This window comes from Cajanus cajan, chromosome 3 (genome assembly GCF_000230855.2).
Source record: "Cajanus cajan strain Asha chromosome 3, NIPB_CcT2T_4, whole genome shotgun sequence".
NCBI classification, from domain to species: Eukaryota; Viridiplantae; Streptophyta; class Magnoliopsida; order Fabales; family Fabaceae; genus Cajanus; species Cajanus cajan.
In genome coordinates, this window is record NC_138519.1 from 8301202 (window position 1) to 8322491 (window position 21290).

Genomic DNA, 21290 nt, shown 5'->3' on the forward strand with positions numbered 1-21290 from the left:
GTTGGTTAATGTTTGCGAACCATGCATTTCCTCCCTCCGAATCCAATAATAATAGAAGTGGTCTAGAAAGAATTGGAAGAGAAATTGTTAACAAGTTCGATGGATCGCATTTACAAGCATAATCTATAAGAGGTATGTTGAGAAAAAAGTATGATATCAAGGAATAGAATAATATACTTGAGAGTGACATTTGGGAACTTCCTAAAAGTCATTGTGAAATTATTCCGACACTAAGGATTAGTTATTGTTATCTCCCTTCACACATTTGACAAGCATACTCTACAATAATAAAATATTATCCTTTTTGGCCCTAAGTCCTTAATGTTTTCGGTCATCACCTAAAATTCCACTCAAACGTTGGAGTATCCCAACAATTATCAATGAGTCTTGTAAATTGAATGATCTAGATTCACTTCAGCTTGAGTTGATGGAAAATTTGAGAGATAAAAAATTCTTAGTTGTCTTGAATGATGTTTGGATTGAGCGTAACGATAATTGGATAAGTCTTAAAAAACCATTTCTAAGTGAAATCAAGCAAAGTAAAATTCTCATGACAACTCGTAGCGAAAATATTGCAAAAATAGTCCATTTTGATACTATTGAAGTGTATCCTCTGGACAAATTGTCAAACGAAAATTGTTGGTTAGTGTTTGGCAACCATGCATTTCCTCCCTCAGAATCCAACAATTATAGAAGTGCTCTAGAAAGAATTGGAAGAGAAATTGTTAACAAGTTTGATGAATCGCGTTTAGCAGCACAATCTCTAAGAGGTATGTTGACAAAAGAGTATGATATTAGGGATTGGAATAATATACTTGAGAGTGACATTTGGGAACTTTCTAAAAGTGATTGCTAAATTATTCCGACACTAAGGATTCGTTATTATCATCTCCCTTCACACGTTTGACAAGCATACACTACAATAAAAAAATATTATCTTTTTTGAGCCTAAGTCCTCAATGCTTTTGGTCATCACCTAAAAGGTCTCTCCGACATTAGAGTATCCCAAGAATTATAAATGAGTCTTGTAAATTGAATGATCTAGATTCACTTTAGCTTGAGTTGATGGATAAGTTGAGAGATAAAAAATTCTTAGTTGTCTTGGATGATGTTTAGATTGAGCATAATGATAATTCGATAAGTCTTAAAAAACGATTTCTAAGTGGGATCAGGGAAAGTAAAATTCTCATGACAACTCGCAGCGAAAATGATGCAAAAATAGTCCATTTTGATACTATTCAACTGTATCCTCTTGACAAATTGTCAAACGAAAATTGTTGCTTAGTGTTTGGGAACCATGCATCTCCTCCCTCAGAATCTAACAATAATAGAAGTGCTCTAGAAAAAAATGGAATGAAAATTGTTAAAAAGTTTGATAGATCACCTTTAGTAGCACAATCTCTAAGAGATATGTTGAGAAAAGAGTATGATATCCGGGATTGGAATAATATACTTGAGTGTGACATTTATAAACTTCTTAAAGGTCATTGTGAAATTATTCCGACACTAAGGATTAGTTATTATTATCTCACTTCACACATTTGACAAGCATACTCTACAATAATAAAATATTGTCTTTTTTGGGCCTATGTCCTTAATGCTTTTGGTAGTCACCTAAAAGGCCTCTCCAACATTGGAGTATCCCAACAATTATCAAAGAGTCTTGTAAATTGAATGATCTAGATTCACTTCAGCTTGAGTTGATGGAAAACTTGAGAGATAAAAAATTCTTAGTTGTCTTGGATAATGTTTGGATTGAGCGTAATGATAATTGGATAAGTCTTAAAAAACCATTTCTAAGTGGGATCAGAGGAAGTAAAATTCTCATGACAACTCGCAGCGCAAATGTTGTGAAAATAGTACTTTTTGAAACTATTCAAGTGTATCCTCTAGACAAATTGTCAAACAAATTGTTGGTTAGTGTTTGCGAACCATGCATTTTCTCCCTCATAATCCATTAATAATAGAAGTCCTCTAGAAAGAATTGGAAGGGAAATTGTTAAAAAGTTTGATGGATTGCCTTTAGCAGCACAATCTCTAAGAGGTATGTTGAGAAAAGAGTATGATATCAGGGATTGGAATAATATACTTGAGAGTGACATTTGGGAATTTCCTAAAAGTCATTGTGAAATTATTCTGACACTAAGAATTAGTTATTATTATCTCCATTAACACATTTGACAAGCATATACTCTACAATAATACAATATTGTCCGTTTTGGGCCTAAGTCGTTAATGCTTTGGGTCATCACCTACAATGCCTCTCCAATATTGGAGTATCCCAACTATTACCCATAAGTCTTGTAAATTGAATGATCTAGATTCACTTCAGCTTGAGTTGATGGAAAAGTTGAGAGATGAAAAAATTTTAGTTGTCTTGGACGATGTTTGGATTGAGCGTAATGATAATTGGATAAGTCTTAAAAAACCATTTCTAAGTGGGATCAAGAGAAGTAAAATTCTCATGACAACTCACAGCGAAAATGTTGCGAAAATAATCCACTTTGATACTATTCAAGTGTATCCTCTAGACAAATTGTCAAACGACAATTGTCGGTTAGTGTTTGCGAATCATGCTTTTCCTCCATCAGAATCCAATAATAATATAAGTGCTCCAGAAAGAATTGGAATGGAAATTGTTAAAAAGTTTGATGGATCTCCTTTAGCAACACAATCTCTAAGAGGTATGTTGAGAAAACGATATGATATCAGGGATTGGAATAATATACTTGAGGGTGACTTTTGGGAACTTCCTAAAAGTCATTGTGCAATTATTCTAACACTAAGGATTAGTTATTATTATCTCCCTTCACACATTTGACAAGCATATTCTACAATAATAAAATATTGTCCGCTTTGGGCCTAAGTCCTCAATGTTTTTGGTCATCACCTAAAAGGCCTCTCCGACATTGGAATATCCCAACAATTATCCATGAGTCTTGTAAATTGGATATGTCTTAAAAAATCATTTCTAAGTGGGATCAGGGGAAGTAAAATTCTCATGACAACTCGCAACGAAAATGTTGCAAAAATAGTCCATTTTGATACTATTCAAGTGTATCTGCTAGACAAATTGTCAAACGAAAATTGTTGGTTAGTGTTTGTGAACCATGCATTTTCGCCCTCATAGTCCATTAATAAGAGAAGTCCTCTAGAAAGAATTGGAAGGGAAATTGCTAAAAAGTTTGATGGATCACCTTTAGCAACACAATCTCTAAGAGGTATGTTGAGAAAAGAGTTTGATATCAGGGATTGGAATAATATACTTGAGAGTGACATTTGGGAACTTCCTAAAAATCATTGTGAAATTATTCCGACACTAAGGATTAGTTATTATTATCTCCCTTCACACATTCGACAAGCATACTCTACAATAATAAAATAATGTCCGTTTTGGTCTTAAGTCCTTAATGCTTTTGGTCTCACCTAAAAGGTCTCTCCGATATTGGAGTATCCCAACAATTACCCATGAGTCTTGTAAATTGAATGATCTAGATTCACTTTAGCTTGAGTTGATGGAAAAGTTTAGAGATAAAAAATTCTTAGTTGTCTTGGATGATGTTTGGATTGAGCGTAATGTTAATTGGATAAGTCTTAAAAAATCATTTCTAAGTGGGACCAGGGAAAGTAAAATTCTCATGAGAACTCACAGCGAAAATGTTGCGAAAATAGTCCATTTTGATACTATTCAAGTGTATCCTCTAGACAAATTGTCAAACGAAAATTGTTGCTTAGTGTTTGGGAACCATGCATCTCCTCCCTCAGAATCTAATAATAATAGAAGTGCTCTAGAAAAAATTGGAATGAAAATTGTTAAAAAGTTTGATAGATCACCTTTAGTAGCACAATCTCTAAGATATATGTTGAGAAAAGAGTATGATATCCGGGATTGGAATAATATACTTGAGAGTGACATTTGTAAACTTCTTAAAAGTCATTGTGAAATTTTTCCGACACTAAGGATTAGTTATTATTATCTCCCTTCACACATTTGACAAGCATACTCTACAATAATAAAATATTGTCTTTTTTGGGCCTATGTCCTTAATGCTTTTGGTAGTCACCTAAAAGTAGAGATGGCAAAGTGGGCCATGGCCCGCGGGCCGGCCCGTTGGCCCGCCAAAAATTGGCGGGCCGGGCAAAGCATTTCAACTCGCCAAGCCCGCCAACCCGTCGGGCCAAATAGCGGGCCGGCCCGCCACAACCCGCCGGCCTTCATATATATAAATTTTTTAATTTAATTATTTTTATGTTTATTTTATTTTGATGTAGAAGATGAGGATGAAGATGATTAAGAAAAAAAGTAGAGACATCTTCTTTCAAGAGAGCTTCTAATATTCTTAGAATAAAAATTTAAAGTTAATTAATTGTATTTAAACTTGTTTGTGGACTATCAAAAAATTTAGTGTATAAATAATTTGTAAGTTTATAATTTAGTTTTGATTTTGGTGTAAATGGACTAATTTCTATTTGATTTTGTTTTAAGTTTGTAATTTGTTTTTGTTGAACATATATTAAGTACAATATGTATGCATTTTTAATTTCATATGATTATATTTATTTATTTGTAGCAAAAAAAAATTTATTTAACCATAAAATAATTTTTTTTTTCCATTTTTTTTTATTTTTTATTTTTGTAAGCGGGCTGGCCCGCCAGCCCGCCAGCCCACCCTTAGGCGGGGCAGGCCAGCATCTCCAGCCCGTTTTACATTGGCGGCCGGGCCGGCCCGCCCCGTTTTTGGCCGGCCAATGGCGGGCCGGGCCAAAACGGTCCGGGCTAGCCCGTTTTGCCATCCCTACCTAAAAGGCCTCTCTGACATTGGAGTATCCCAACAATTATCAATGAGTCTTGTAAATTGAATGATCTAGATTCACTTCAGCTTGAGTTGATAGAAAACTTGAGAGATAAAAAATTCTTAGTTGTCTTGGATAATGTTTGGATTGAGCGTAATGATAATTGGATAAGTCTTAAAAAACTATTTCTAAGTGGGATCAGAGGAAGTAAAATTCTCATGACAACTCGCAGCGCAAATGTTGTGAAAATAGTACTTTTTGATACTATTCAAGTGTATCCTCTGGACAAATTGTCAAACAAATTGTTGGTTAGTGTTTGCGAACCATGCATTTTCTCCCTCATAATCCATTAATAATAAAAGTCCTCTAGAAAGAATTGGAGGGGAAATTGCTAAAAAGTTTGATGGATTGCCTTTAGCAGCACAATATCTAAGAGGTATGTTGAGAAAAGAGTACGATATCAGGGATTGGAATAATATACTTGAGAGTGACATTTGGGAATTTCCTAAAAGTCATTGTGAAATTATTCCGACACTAAGAATTAGTTATTATTATCTCCATTCACACATTTGACAAGCATACTCTACAATAATAAAATATTGTCCGTTTTGGGCCTAAGTCGTTAATGCTTTGGGTCATCACCTACAATGCCTCTCCGATATTGGAGTATCCCAACAATTACCCATGAGTCTTGTAAATTGAATGATCTAGATTCACTTCAGCTTGAGTTGATGGAAAAGTTGAGAGATAAAAAATTCTTAGTTGTCTTGGACGATGTTTGGATTGAGCGTAATGATAATTGGATAAGTCTTAAAAAACCATTTCTAAGTGGGATCAAGAGAAGTAAAATTCTCATGACAACTCACAGCGAAAATGTTGCGAAAATAGTCCATTTTGATACTATTCAAGTGTATCCTCTAGATAAATTGTCAAACGACAATTGTCGGTTAGTGTTTGCGAATCATGCTTTTCCTCCCTCAGAATCCAATAATAATAAAAGTGCTCCAGAAAGAATTGGAATGGAAATTGTTAAAAAGTTTGATGGATCTCCTTTAACAACACAATCTCTAAGAAGTATGTTGAGAAAACGGTATGATATCAGGGATTGGAATAATATACTTGAGGGTGACTTTTGGGAACTTCCTAAAAGTCATTGTGAAATTATTCTAACACTAAGGATTAGTTATTATTATCTCCCTTCACACATTTGACAAGCATATTCTACAATAATAAAATATTGTCCGCTTTGGGCCTAAGTCCTCAATGTTTTTGGTCATCACCTAAAAGGCCTCTCCGACATTGGAATATCCCAACAATTATCCATGAGTCTTGTAAATTGAATGATCTAGATTCACTTCAGCTTGAGTTGATATAAAAGTTGAGAGATAAAAAGTTCTTAGTTGTCTTGGATGATGTTTGGATTGAACGTAATGATAATTGTATAAGTCTTAAAAAATCATTTCTAAGTGGGATCAGGGGAAGTAAAATTCTCATGACAACTCGCAACGAAAATGTTGCAAAAATAGTCCATTTTGATACTATTCAAGTGTATCCTCTAGACAAATTGTCAAACGAAAATTGTTGGTTAGTGTTTGTGAACCATGCATTTTCTCCCTCATAGTCCATTAATAAGAGAAGTCCTCTAGAAAGAATTGGAAGGGAAATTGCTAAAAAGTTTGATGGATCACCTTTAGCAACACAATCTCTAAGAGGTATGTTGAGAAAAGAGTTTGATATCAGGGATTGGAATAATATACTTGAGAGTGACATTTGGGAACTTCCTAAAAATCATTGTGAAATTATTCCGACACTAAGGATTAGTTATTATTATCTCCCTTCACACATTCGACAAGCATACTCTACAATAATAAAATAATGTTCGTTTTGGGCTTAAGTCCTTAATGCTTTTGGTCTCACCTAAAAGGCCTCTCCGATATTGGAGTATCCCAACAATTACCCATGAGTCTTGTAAATTGAATGATCTAGATTCACTTCAGCTTGAGTTGATGGAAATGTTTAGAGATAAAAAATTCTTAGTTGTCTTGGATGATGTTTGGATTGAGCGTAATGTTAATTGGATAAGTCTTAAAAAATCATTTCTAAGTGGGACCAGGGGAAGTAAAATTCTCATGAGAACTCACAGCGAAAATAGTCCATTATACTATTCAAGAGTATCCTCTAGACAAATTGTCAAACGAAAATTGTTGGTTAGTGTTTGCTAACCATGCATTTCCTCCATCAGAATCCAATAATAATAGAAGTGATCTAGAAAGAATTAGAAGGGAAATTGTTAAAAAGTTTGATGGATCGCCTTTAGCAGCACAATCTCTAAGAGGTATGTTGAGAAAAGAGTATGATATCAAGGATTGGAATAATATACTTGAGAGTGACATTTGGGAATTTCCTAAAAGTCATTGTGAAATTATTCCGACATTACGGATTAGTTATTATTATCTCCCTTCACACATTTGAAACGGTGTTTTGTGTATTGTTCATTGTATCCTTAGAATTATGAATTTGTGAAAAATGAATTATTCTTGTTGTGGATGGCCAAAGATATTTTGAAAGCATCGGAAAATGAAAAGACGTTAGAAGAAATTTGTTCCGAGTGTTTTGATTATTTAGTTTCGACATCCTTTTTTCAACATTCAATTGGTGGGACTACGGACAATAATTTTCTGATGCATGATCTCATGCATGATCTAACAATATCACTTGGTGGAGAAATCTACATGTGATCAGAAGAACTGGGGAAGGAAACCAAGATCTATGTCAAGACTCTTCATTTGTCCTTTACCAAATTCAGTAATCCAATTACTACAAACTACTTTGAAGCATTTGGTAGAGTAAAATTTTTAAGAACTTTCGTGTAGGTTAATTTTGAATATTCTCCCTTTAACAATGAAAAGGCAAATTATGTTATATTGTCAAAGCTTACATTATTAGTTGGGGGTAGTTGCCCCTACTTAAATATTGTTCATTCTTTTTATATAAAATAATAATTATTTTATAAAATATATATTATTAATTATATTTTAATTATCCTATTATATTTAATATGATAAAAAAAATAAATATTTTATTAATATTTTATTTTATTCTTTAATTGTTTTTATTTTGTGACAAAATTATCTTAATATTTTATGAGAAAAAAATTCACTTACTTTAAGAGTAAGTCTTGATAAACTTACTTTACTCATTAAATAATGCTCTACATTAAATTTTTAAAAATCTAACTATTAAATTAAAAATTCTTAATGTATTCTACTCAATAATTAATGTTTTACATCAAATTTTTTAAAGTTGAACCGTTAAATTAAAAGTTTTTAATGTATATATCAAGTTTACAAATTTTTTTTAAAAAAAATAAAAATAAAATCATATTCATTAGATAGATTCAAAATAACATATAAAATATGTTTTTTATTTTCCATCCATTTAAATTAATAAAATAGAGTATCAAATAATTTTTAATTTTTGAAAATTTTTATAAATTTGATCTATATATTAATGACTTTTAATTAAATGGTTGAATACTTGATATAGAACATAAATTATTGAGTGGAGTAAGTTTATCAAAATTTATTCTTGGAATAAGTAGATCTCTCCTCATTTTTTATTATTATAATATACAATATTTTTCACTAAGAGATTTATTACTTCTTTATTTATTAAAGATGTCATTATTTAGTTTACTAATGTAGGTTGTTTTTCAATTTTTATTTTATTTTTTTAACTCTTTGATCATTATATGTATATTGTGTATTATATGTATATTGTGTGTTGGTATGAGAGGATCCACATTAAGGAGAATAAGAGTAATTGTTACATAATTTTTTTTAACTTAACCATGAGAGTAATTATCATACAGTTTTTTTAACTTAAACATATTTAAATAAAGAAATTTACTGTTATAAAAAATAGACATTGCACTCATAAAATATTTTTGACTTTAAATGAGTGTAGAAATTTAGAAGAAACTAAAAAAATAAATTAATAATTTATTATTTTTATCTTATTAATTTTTACCATTTTATTCCTCTGATCATAAATGAGTCAGAAAAAATTATAAAATGACACTTAAATATAATTTCAGAAAGAAAAAGAAAAAAGGAAAACTATCATTCTGTTTATAAGACAATTATAATTTATAAAAATAAGATATTTTAAATTTTTTACCGTAAAAATATATTTTCCAAAAAAATATATATATTTTTAGTAAAAGTGATATAGAAAATTTTATTGCTCCCACTTAATAAATTTTTTAGATCCATCATTATGTATCATTATAATTTATACTTTTATTTTATAATATATTAATATATATTATATTTATTGTATTGATAAAAATAATTTTTAATAACAAGTATTAATAAATAAGAAATGTATCCGTGAATGACAATTTTGTGTAGTGTGTTTTGAATACGAATTGACTTGCTTTTTAGGAATACGTGCATAAATTTGTTGCGATGTACTGTGTATCAACTTTCAAATTATAAATTGTTTCTTCGTAACATATTTGCCCTCGAGATTGTGTATTATATTAGAATTGGTTAAAAAATAATAATAATTAGCGACAAATAACATTACTGGTAAAATAGTTTCACTTCTTATTTAAAAGAAATCACATAATTTTTTATTAATAATAAATAGTGTGTTGGAACTTGGAAGCATTCTTCTTAAAACCATTTACGACACATACTTAGCTCATTCTTGAAGAGCCCAAAACGAACAAAATACGAAAAAAAGCTCCTGGGCCGCTTCAATTTAATGACCCAAAATCAAGTAGAACTGGGTTAAAACCATAAAAGCGTGATAAATAAGCCTCAAAATTTTATGTGAGGGCGCTGCAACCCTACAAGAAAACTTGTCATTAGAGATAATTTTTAGTCTCTAAATTAATAAAATTAGTTACTAAATCAATAAGTGACTAAATTAGATACCAATTATAAAAAGTAGCTAAACCACTGGTAGCTAATTTTAGCTACCAATTTAAAGTCTGATTTAAAACTAATTTAATGACTAATTGTTTTATGACCGATTTTGCGACTAATTTTATAATGACCAACTTAGTAACTTATTTTATAATGACCAATTTATTGACCAATTTTTAATGACCATCTCATTGACCAATTTTATAGCGACTGTTTTAATTACCAATATTATAGTAACCAATTTTGATAACAACTAATTTAGTAACCTATTTTATAATGACTAACTTAGCAACTTATTTTGTAATAATCAACTTAGTGACTGATATAATAACTAATTCTAAAGTAACCATTTTAGTGACCAAATTTTAAAATAATTGAATTAGTGACCCATTTTTCAATGACTCAAAGTGACTGATATAATATAAAATATAAAAAAAAAGTAGTCGCTAAATTTTTTCCTTATTCATCTTTCTTATTTATGCCATTTTATTTCATATTTATTATCTTCTTTATTCAAATTCACCACATACCTAACTTCAATTATTTAGTAACCTATTTATTTTAAAAAAATATTAAAAATAAAGTAAAATAGAATATAATTGAATGTTTATGATGTTTACTAATAATTTAAATTTCTATTAATTGATTGACTCAATTAAAATATTATATACATAATATTAATATTTTAATTTTTATTAATTTTAATTATATACTTAAATAATTTCTAAAATGAGTTAATAGTAATTAAAAAGTTAATTATTATTATTTTTTAATTAGAGCTACTTCTTTTTTTTTACATTAAAGCCAATATGAAAATACATTATCTTACAGGGTATACTTTTCTTTTTTTCTCATTCTAACTTCTTAATGAAATAAACCTTCAGCTACTTCTGTTGGTGGAGCACTGGGAATTTTGATGGTCTTGGCTTGCATCTTACGAAGATACTGTGGCCACAAGGAGAATCCCACTTACCTGATGATTGAGAATTTTCTGAAGCAACATGGCCACCTTTCAGCCAAAAGGTATAGTTATTTGGAAGTAAAGAAAATGACCAACTCCTTCAGATACAAATTAGGCCAAGGAGGGTATGGTAGTGTATACAAAGGGAGGTTACAAAATGGAAGTCCTGTGGCAGTGAAGATTTTAAGTAAATTAAAAGGTGATGGAGAAGAATTCATCAATGAAGTTGCTAGCATTAGCATGACTTCTCATGTTAACATTGTCAGTTTACTAGGATTTTGTCTTGAAGGCTTCAAAGGAGTTCTCATATACGAGTATATGCCCAATGGATCTCTTGAAAAGTTCATATATGAAGAGAAAGATCCTTTGAGGCTTAAACTCATATTGAAAATTAAACCAAGAGTTTCAATTGCGATGTATTAAAAACCAAAGTGATAAAGAAATGGTGAGAAAAATGACAATAGTGAGTTTGTGGTGCATACAAACCGACCCTTTCAATCGACTGCAATGAGTAAAGTGGTGGAAATGATGGAAGGAAACATTAGCTCGTTGCAAATTCCACCCAAACCTTTCCTTTCTCCATCCTTGGCATATTCTTCCCCTGAATCACAAACAATAGAGACATCATAGTTATTCACATACAACTTGAAGATGCAATCAATTTCAACAAAGTACAACTGCAGCTACTATCAGGTGTGTATTGATTATAGTTCATTCATAACTTTTTATTACAATAGGAAAGGAAGGCATGTTCGTATTGCTGCATGCAAATCTCTATTGATTTTCAGGTTATTCAATTGAAATTAATAAATCTCTATGGACATTATGGAATTTATGAGATTATTTTTGTTAATACCTTTGTGCTTTATACACTAGAAGAAAAATCTTTTCACTCTGTTTTGAAAGTATTTTCCTATGTTCTTTTCCTTATTTGAGTAATGATAAGATGATAGGATGTAGGAATTGTTCATAGTGAATCAGGAAATCTTAAGAAGAGTACGTAGAATGATACTATACCAGATGATTTTGCATAAGAAACAATAAGTTTTTACCCTTTTTATTCCATGTCAATATCAGAGGTGTAGCGTGACCAATTCAATAATAAATTCTACAAATAAACTGATATCTTGAGCAATAGAATTATCTGACCTGCCATGAGTCGTATGCCGCATTTACAAAGAAGATTGGCATAGTGATATGAGACACCAAATATTGTGGGAAAAAGCACTACAAGATTGTACAGATTCAAAAATCAGAAGTATTATTAAAACCAAAGAAGGGATTGCAAAGGTAGAAAGGTAAACTAATTCACAAACTTACCAGCCTTGGGCTAAGTCTTGAAGTGCATGATTGAGGCAAATTCCTTGTAGAGCCCTAATAAAAGAAAAAGAGAAGAAAAATCAGACTTGAATATTTTAGATCTTCCGTGAACAAAAGTTTCACAATGTATCTTTGAAATGAAAAAAGGGAAAACATAAAAAGAGTGGCACTTCATGACAGCAGCGAAAATCCTTGCTCCTCTGAAGTGCAACTTCGTTACCTGATTTACACTAATACTAATAACAAATATTTTAAATTTAGATTTCGAAATTCCTATGAACTTTGCTAAACTTACTGGATTCAACTCCCATCCCTTAATCTTCTTCGTCCCAGAAAGTGAGGCTTATGGAGGACGCTTGTGTGGCGTTCTTCTTGACGGAGAGGCGGGTCCACGCCACCACCTTGCCGGAGGGGAGGTGTTTGAGTTCGACGGCCACGACCACCACACCGATGAGGCTGACAGAGTTGCAGAGCTCCTTTAATGAGTGAGTGTCTTAGAGAGACCCTTTTCTCTACACGTAAATGCCTCAGAGCTCCACTCATCAAAAAACCTGTCTTCATGAACACTCTACACGTGGATAAGAAGAAATCGTGGAGGCTCTTCGTCTCCACACGTAAATGTTTCATTTTTTTTAAGATTTATCTTTATTAATTATTATTAAGTAGCTCTTAAAGTCCATTTCTTGCGTGGCAGATATTTGATATTTTAGGTGTTTCTAATTTAAATATTATATACATAATATTAATATTTTAATTTTTATTAATTTTAATTATATACTTAAATAATTTTTAAAATGAGTTAACAGTAATTACAAAAATAATTTTTATTATTTTTTAATTAGAGTTCGATTTATCTAAAATAAATTAATATTAATTAAAAAATCAGTTGTATATTATATTTCTATCATAGATCGATATATTGGTCTCTAATATAGTATAATTAGACACTAAAAAAGTATCTAAAATGAGTTAATAGTGACTAAAAAATCAATTATTATTTACTCGTGTATTTTAATTAGAGACCAAATATTTTTGTGTCAAATAATTTAATAGTGACTGAAATATTAGTTTCTTGTTATATTTTTATTAGAGACTAATATATTGGTTTCTAATAGAGAACAATTAGATACTAAAAAAATGGTATCTAAATTTGAGTCAATAGTGATCAAAAAAATAGTCTCTAGTAACATTTAAATTAGAAACTAAAAAATTTAGTCTCTAAATTTAGTGCATCTTTAAGACTAAAATATTGGTTTCTAAAGTGTTTTAATAATGACCAAAAATTTTGTCTCTGATTATATTTTAATTAGAGACCAAAAAAGTTGTATCTAATTAAATAAATAATATTTTTTAAACTATTAGCTACTGAAAGTTTGGTCTCTAATTACATTAAAAATATTAATGACAATAGAGATTGAATTAGAGACCAACTATAATCAATCTCTAAAATAGTATTTAAATAAGTTGCTAAAGTGACTATATAAATTTGGTCTCTAAATTAATCTCTATTTAATTAATTTCTTGTAGTGATAAGAGAACGAATGGGTCTGTAAGGGTTTGGGTTTGTGGGCCTGTTGGGCCGCAGGTGTAACATTCCAAAAAATTTTATTTTTATGTATTTTTATACGAATTTTACTATTCACGTATACGTATTGTACTATTTACATATACGTATTTTATTATTTATATATATACGTATTTTATTATTCATATATACGTATTTTACTATGCAATTGCATAGTAAATGGCTGCTGAAGGGAGCTCACGAGGGAAGCAAGTTTCCATTTATAAATGAATTTGAATATTTTAATGAATAGTGCATAGTAACTTATAATATTATTTTAATGAATAGTAACCTATGCATAGTAACTTCAAAAATTCTATAAATAGGAGCTTAAGGTTTTTGAAAATTCATAATTTTAGAGAGAAGAAATTTTAGAGAAATAAAAAGAGAGAATAAGAGAGGAGGTTCTGCTCTAATTCCGGTCCCGATTTAAGAAAAAGAGGAGGAGGTTCTGCCCAAGTTCCTATTCATCCAGGTACGGGGGAAAAGGGGATTATTTATATGTAGAGTACATGAGGGAATTGGGTAGAGGAATAATTTCTTAAGATCACGTTTAATTTATCTGAATGGAAGGCTGAGCCTCCTATTATTTTGTAATTTAAATGTTCTTGATAAAAGACTAAAATTTACATCTTTGTTATATTTTTATGATTTGGAAAATATAAATGGATTCCTAACTAGGAGGCACTGCCACCTTTACTGGAGTTAATTTATATTTTCTTTATTATTATCTATATATATATATGTATTCCTAGTTTTTCGCTATATTGTAAGGGTAGTACTTATAAGACTTAATCTGGTATGTATGAGTTTGAATTATCACATTGATTCCATGTTCTATGTATGATTGAGGTTGGATTGAGGGGAAAAGGTTTTGGTTAGGGTTTTCATGATTTCTTCATGATTTCCATGGATTAATGGTTAAAACTTAATTTTATTGCTTAAAATGATGTTTTTTGATATTGTTTATGTTTTTTTTTAATGGTTCAAATTCGTGTAATTTGGATTGGATTCATGATTGGAAGGAATTTTCAAGGTTTTCATGGGTTGCTGGTTGCAGAATGCGCTGGGCGCGCTGAGTGCAAGTCTGGGCGCTGAGCGTGAATATTTTGATTTTGAGGTCTTAATGAAAGTTGTAGCCTTGGATTTTAGCTATCCAATGGCGTTGGAATCACCCAAAAAGGAGGTCTAGAACTCCAGATATGGATGTTTTAGTGAAGAGGGGTCAAGCTGTCAGCTTTATCTATAGCTGTTGCGGTTTTTATCATTTTTCACAAAGTAGATGATGGAATTAGGACTTGATGTCTTCATGAGAGTTGTAGGAAATTTTCTTATCTTTCATATGAAATAAGGATGAGCATGGTAGGAGTAGTATAACCCCTGATACGCTGTTTATAGTTTATACTAATTATTCTATTGATTATTATATTAGTTATTGTTATGTTATTTGATGGATGATATTGATGTGAATTTGAATTATGAGTTGAGATATTGTATGATTATGATTGTGATGTCTCACATTGATGACTAGGATGGCACGACCCCTGGGTAAGTGGTGCTATAGGGAAGGCGTGACCCTAGTATGATGTGGGATGAGTAGGACAGTTAACACCACCACTTATGTCGCTTATGGCAGCCCTGGCATAGGGTTAATTGCAAGAGATTGTATTGATTGTAATGTGATTGTGTTTCCTCACACCAAAATGGCGAGGGACGGCACGGCCCCTGGGTAAGTGATGCTACAGGGAGGGCGTGACCCCTGGTCTGGTGTATGTTGAGTGAGGCAATTAACCTGTATCACTTGTGTCAGATGTGGCGAGGCCTTGACATAGTGTTAATTGTTGGATTGGCACGAATGTTGTATGTGAATATGATGAGTAATTGATATATATATATATACACTATATAATGAGTTATGATGAAATTATACTGTGATATGATTGAATGTATTTTGCATATAGATAATTTTTCTTTTCTCACCGTATAAATTGTTGATATTTTAGGTGGAGAGGATCCAACTGCAAGTGGTATATAGAATGCCATCCGTTAATTTGGGAAATGCTCTGATAGTGTGACATCGGGGCAAGAGGATCTCTAGGATAGAATATTTGGTATTGTAATAAATGTTATTTTCTTTGAAAAATGTGTAAACTCTTGAATTTTATCTTTCAAGTTTTATTTTTCAGTCAGAACAGTTATGAAGTATTATGTGAACCCTTTTACCAACTTAAAAAGTTTATTTTCCTTAATTTTTTTATTATATTTCGATATATGTGTTGGGGTAGTAAGGGTGTCACATTTAGTGGTATCAGAGCAGGTCGATTCAATCGGCCGTAAGTTATGAGTCTACTATGCTTGTTTGGTAGATGAATGGTGTAGTAAATTGAATGTTGAATTTATTGATATAACGACGATTGATTAAATTTGTTATTTTAGAGTATGATTGTTAACTTTTCTGGGAGGACAGAAAAACAATGGCAGGAGGTAGAAACGATCGTGCAATCGCTGATGCTCTGCAAGCGATGGCTCAGGCTATTGGTAATCTGAACCAACGACCAGAGATAGATTGGCTAGAGAGATTTCAGCGTAATAATCCGCCAAGCTTTCGTGGAGGCTATAATCCTGATGGAGCTGCTGATTGGATTTTTGAAATTGAAAAGATATTCCAAGCTATGGGATGTCCTTTGATACAGAAGGTAACTTTGGCCATTTTTATGTTTTCTGGAGAGGCTGGCATCTGGTGGCAAGGTGCTTTGCAAAGAATGATGGCCGCGGGAACTCAAGTAAACTGGGATAACTTCAAGCGGCTGTTCTTGGAGAAATATTTTCCCCGAGATGTGAGACATAAGAAACAGGTGGAATTCCTTGAATTGAAACAAGGAGAGAATTCTGTGGCTGAATACGTGACTAAATTTGAAGACTTGGTTAGATTCTGCCCTATGTATGATGGTGTAGACAATGAGGAGGACAAATGCGTGAAGTTTGTGAGCGGTCTTCGCCCTGAGATCAAACAAGTGTTCAATTATCAAGGGATTACTCACTACCATGAATTAGTAAACAAGTGCAGAGTATTTGATGAGGACAACCGAGCTAGGGTAACTCATTATAAGAGTGGAGGACCGATGAGAAATACTAAGTTTGGTTCAGCTAATAAGAATAAACCTTATACCAAGTTTGCAGGGGACTCAAGTTCTAAGGTGAATCATCAAGGTTCTACGCAACAAAGAAGCCAAGTTCCAATGGTTAGCCAAACTTCTGGAAGGGGAAGTGTGGGTTTTGTTCCACACAACAACTGTTTTAAATGTGGAAAGCCAGGTCATAGGGCAGTTGATTGTCGGATGCAAAGGATAATGATATGCTTCAAATGTAAAGCAGAGGGACATAAAGCTAGTGAATGCCCTCAGAGTAGGAAAGAAATAACAGAGGCTGGAGGGAGCGCTAGCAAACCTCGAACCACAGGAAGAGTATTTGCTTTGAGTGGTGTTGAAGCTACTCAATCCGAAGACTTAATTCAGGGTATGTGTTTCATTAATGGAACTCCTTTAACCGTTTTATATGATTCTGGTGCGACTCACTCTTTCATATCACATGCGTGTGTGTCTAAACTAAAATTACCTGTCTCTTCCTTGTCTTTTGAGTTAATTGTCGAAACACCCACTAGTGAATCGGTAATCACTTCTGATGTCTGTTCAAAGTGTCCTCTGACTATTGAAGGTAGAGATTTCATGGTTGACTTAATTTGTTTACCTCTAAGTCAACTAGATGTTATTTTGGATAACCAGTCCATACCCAAAATAACATCTAGTTGACTTAGAGGTAAACAAATTAAGTCAACCATGAAATCTCTACCTTCAATTGTCAGAGGACACTTTGAACAGACATCAGAAGTGATTACCGATTCACTAGTGGGTGTTTCGACAATTAACTCAAAAGACAAGGAAGAGACAGTTAATTTTAGTTTAGACACACACGCATGTGATATGAAAGAGTGAGTCGCACCAGAATCATATAAAACGGTTAAAGGAGTTCCATTAATGAAACACATACCCTGAATTAAGTCTTCGGATTGAGTAGCTTCAGCACCACTCAAAGCAAATACTCTTCCTGTGGTTCGAGGTTTGCTAGCGCTCCCTCCAGCCTCTGTTATTTCTTTCCTACTCTGAGGGCATTCACTAGCTTTATGTCCCTCTGCTTTACATTTGAAGCATATCATTATCCTTTGCATCCGACAATCAACTGCCCTATGACCTGGCTTTCCACATTTAAAACAGTTGTTATGTGGAACAAAACCCACACTTCCCCTTCCAGAAGTTTGGCTAACCATTGGAACTTGGCTTCTTTGTTGCGTAGAACCTTGATGATTCACCTTAGAACTTGAGTCCCCTGCAAACTTGGTATAAGGTTTATTCTTATTAGCTGAACCAAACTTAGTATTTCTCATCGGTCCTCCACTCTTATAATGAGTTACCCTAGCTCGGTTGTCCTCATCAAATACTCTGCACTTGTTTACTAATTCATGGTAGTGAGTAATCCCTTGATAATTGAACACTTGTTTGATCTCAGGGCGAAGACCGCTCACAAACTTCACGCATTTGTCCTCCTCATTGTCTACACCATCATACATAGGGCAGAATCTAACCAAGTCTTCAAATTTAGTCACGTATTCAGCCACAGAATTCTCTCCTTGTTTCAATTCAAGGAATTCCACCTGTTTCTTATGTCTCACATCTCGGGGAAAATATTTCTCCAAGAACAGCCGCTTGAAGTTATCCCAGTTTACTTGAGTTCCCGCAGCCATCATTCTTTGCAAAGCACCTTGCCACCAGATGCCAGCCTCTCCAGAAAGCATAAAAACGGCCAAAGTTACCTTCTGTATCAAAGGACATCCCATAGCTTGGAATATCTTTTCAATTTCAAAAATCCAATCAGCAGCTCCATCAGGATTATAGCCTCCACGAAAGCTTGGCGGATTATTTCGCTGAAATCTCTCTAGCCAATCTATCTCTGGTCGTTGGTTCAGATTACCAATAGCCTGAGCCATCGCTTGCAGAGCATCAGCGATTGCACGATCGTTTCTACCTCCTGCCATTGTTTTTCTGTCCTCCCAGAAAAGTTAACAATCATACTCTAAAATAACAAATTTAATCAATCGTCGTTATATCAATAAATTCAACATTCAATTTACTACACCATTCATCTACCAAACAAGCATAGTAGACTCATAACTTACGGCCGATTGAATCGACCTGCTCTGATACCACTAAATGTGACACCCTTACTACCCCAACACATATATCGAAATATAATAAAAAAATTAAGGAAAATAAACTTTTTAAGTTGGTAAAAGGGTTCACATAATACTTCATAACTGTTCTGACTGAAAAATAAAACTTGAAAGATAAAATTCAAGAGTTTACACATTTTTCAAAGAAAATAACATTTATTACAATACCAAATATTCTATCCTAGAGATCCTCTTGCCCCGATGTCACACTATCAGAGCATTTCCCAAATTAACGGATGGCATTCTATATACCACTTGCAGTTGGATCCTCTCCACCTAAAATATCAACAATTTATACGGTGAGAAAAGAAAAATTATCTATATGCAAAATACATTCAATCATATCACAGTATAATTTCATCATAACTCATTATATAGTGTATATATATATATATCAATTACTCATCATATTCACATACAACATTCGTGTCAATCCAACAATTAACACTATGCTAAGGCCTCGCCACATCTGACACAAGTGATACAGGTTAATTGCCTCACTCAACCCACACCAGACCAGGGGTCACGCCCTCCCTGTAGCATCACTTACCCAGGGGCCGTGCCGTCCCTCGCCATTTTGGTGTGAGGAAACACAATCACATTACAATCAATACAATCTCTTGCAATTAACCCTATGCCAGGGCTGCCATAAGCGACATAAGTGGTGGTGTTAACTGTCCTACTCATCCCACATCATACTAGGGTCACGCCTTCCCTATAGCACCACTTACCCAGGGGTCGTGCCATCCTAGTCATCAATGTGAGACATCACAATCATAATCATACAATATCTCAACTCATAATTCAAATTCACATCAATATCATCCATCAAATAACATAACAATAACTAATATAATAATCAATAGAATAATTAGTATAAACTATAAACAGCGTATCAGGGGTTATACTACTCCTACCATGCTCATCCTTATTTCATATGAAAGATAAGAAAATTTCCTACAACTCTCATGAAGACATCAAGTCCTAATTCCATCATCTACTTTGTGAAAAATGATAAAAACCGCAACAGCTATAGATAAAGCTGACAGCTTGACCCCTCTTCACTAAAACATCCATATCTGGAGTTCTAGACCTCCTTTTTGGGTGATTCCAACGCCATTGGATAGCTAAAATCCAAGGCTACAACTTTCATTAAGACCTCAAAATCAAAATATTCACGCTCAGCGCCCAGACTTGCACTCAGCGCGCCCAGCGCATTCTGCAACCAGCAACCCATGAAAACCTTGAAAATTCCTTCCAATCATGAATCCAATCCAAATTACACGAATTTGAACCATTAAAAAAAAACATAAACAATATCAAAAAACATCATTTTAAGCAATAAAATTAAGTTTTAACCATTAATCCATGGAAATCATGAAGAAATCATGAAAACCCTAACCAAAACCTTTTCCCCTCAATCCAACCTCAATCATACATAGAACATGGAATCAATGTGATAATTCAAACTCATACATACCAGATTAAGTCTTATAAGTACTACCCTTACAATATAGTGAAAAACTAGGAATACATATATATATATAGATAATAATAAAGAAAATATAAATTAACTCCAGTAAAGGTGGCAGTGCCTCCTAGTTAGGAATCCATTTATATTTTCCAAATCATAAAAATATAACAAAGATGTAAATTTTAGTCTTTTATCAAGAACATTTAAATTACAAAATAATAGGAGGCTCAGCCTTCCATTCAGATAAATTAAACGTGATCTTAAGAAATTATTCCTCTACCCAATTCCCTCATGTACTCTACATATAAATAATCCCCTTTTCCCCCGTACCTGGATGAATAGGAACTTGGGCAGAACCTCCTCCTCTTTTTCTTAAATCGGGACCGGAATTAGAGCAGAACCTCCTCTCTTATTCTCTCTTTTTATTTCTCTAGAATTTCTTCTCTTTAAAATTATGAATTTTCAAAAACCTTAAGCTCCTATTTATAGAATTTTTGAAGTTACTATGCATAGGTTACTATTCATTAAAATAATATTATAAGTTACTATGCACTATTCATTAAAATATTCAAATTCATTTATAAATGGAAACTTGCTTCCCTCGTGAGCTCCCTTCAGCAGCCATTTACTATGCAATTGCATAGTAAAATACGTATATATGAATAGTAAAATACGTATATATATAAATAGTAAAATACGTATATGTAAATAGTACAATACGTATACGTGAATAGTAAAATTCGTATAAAAATACATAAAAATAAAATTTTTTGGAATGTTACATTACTCCCCTCCTTTTAGAAATTTCGTCCTCGAAATTACCTGAATTAAACAAAAATGGATATGAAGTTCTCATCTTTTCCTCTAGTTCCCAAGTAGCACTTTCTGGTATAGCTCCTCCCCAAATAACTTTTACCAAAGGAATTTCTTTACCCCTAAGTTGCTTTACCATTCGATCC

At 32.6% G+C, this 21290-nt stretch overlaps 2 protein-coding genes and 1 long non-coding RNA gene across 3 annotated transcripts; 1 reads left to right on the plus strand and 2 right to left on the minus strand.

Moving 5' to 3' along the window:
* Positions 1-10469: 10469 nt before the first annotated feature.
* LOC145955509 (uncharacterized) lies at positions 10470-12565 on the minus strand. The gene is made up of 5 exons (XR_014432119.1): positions 12305-12565; positions 12010-12063; positions 11839-11916; positions 11180-11290; positions 10470-10855 (listed from the first exon to the last, which is right to left on the minus strand). It is a non-coding gene; the product is annotated as an uncharacterized LOC145955509 (long non-coding RNA).
* Positions 12566-13694: 1129 nt separating this feature from the next.
* LOC109802692 (uncharacterized) lies at positions 13695-17382 on the plus strand. The gene is made up of 2 exons (XM_083071570.1): positions 13695-14048; positions 16041-17382. The coding sequence occupies exon 2, from the start codon at positions 16048-16050 to the stop codon at positions 17380-17382; it is 1335 nt and encodes a 444-aa protein (XP_082927696.1). The 5' UTR covers positions 13695-14048; positions 16041-16047.
* A 16-nt stretch (positions 17383-17398) lies between these two features.
* On the minus strand, positions 17399-21056 carry LOC145956016 (uncharacterized). The gene is made up of 3 exons (XM_083071571.1): positions 20662-21056; positions 17469-18669; positions 17399-17422 (listed from the first exon to the last, which is right to left on the minus strand). Exons 2-3 carry the CDS (start codon positions 18660-18662, stop codon positions 17399-17401), a joined length of 1218 nt encoding a protein of 405 aa, XP_082927697.1. The 5' UTR covers positions 18663-18669; positions 20662-21056.
* Positions 21057-21290: the final 234 nt, after the last annotated feature.

Coding starts and splice junctions, on each gene's coding strand:
- LOC109802692 (XM_083071570.1), top strand. CDS start 16,048: ATGGCAGGAGGTAGAAACGATCGTGCAATCGCTGATGCTCTGCAAGCG.
- LOC145956016 (XM_083071571.1), bottom strand. CDS start 18,662: ATGGCAGGAGGTAGAAACGATCGTGCAATCGCTGATGCTCTGCAAGCG. Junction 17,423..17,468: donor AAACACCCACTAGTGAATCG/GTAATCACTTCT, acceptor TGACAATTGAAG/GTAGAGATTTCATGGTTGAC.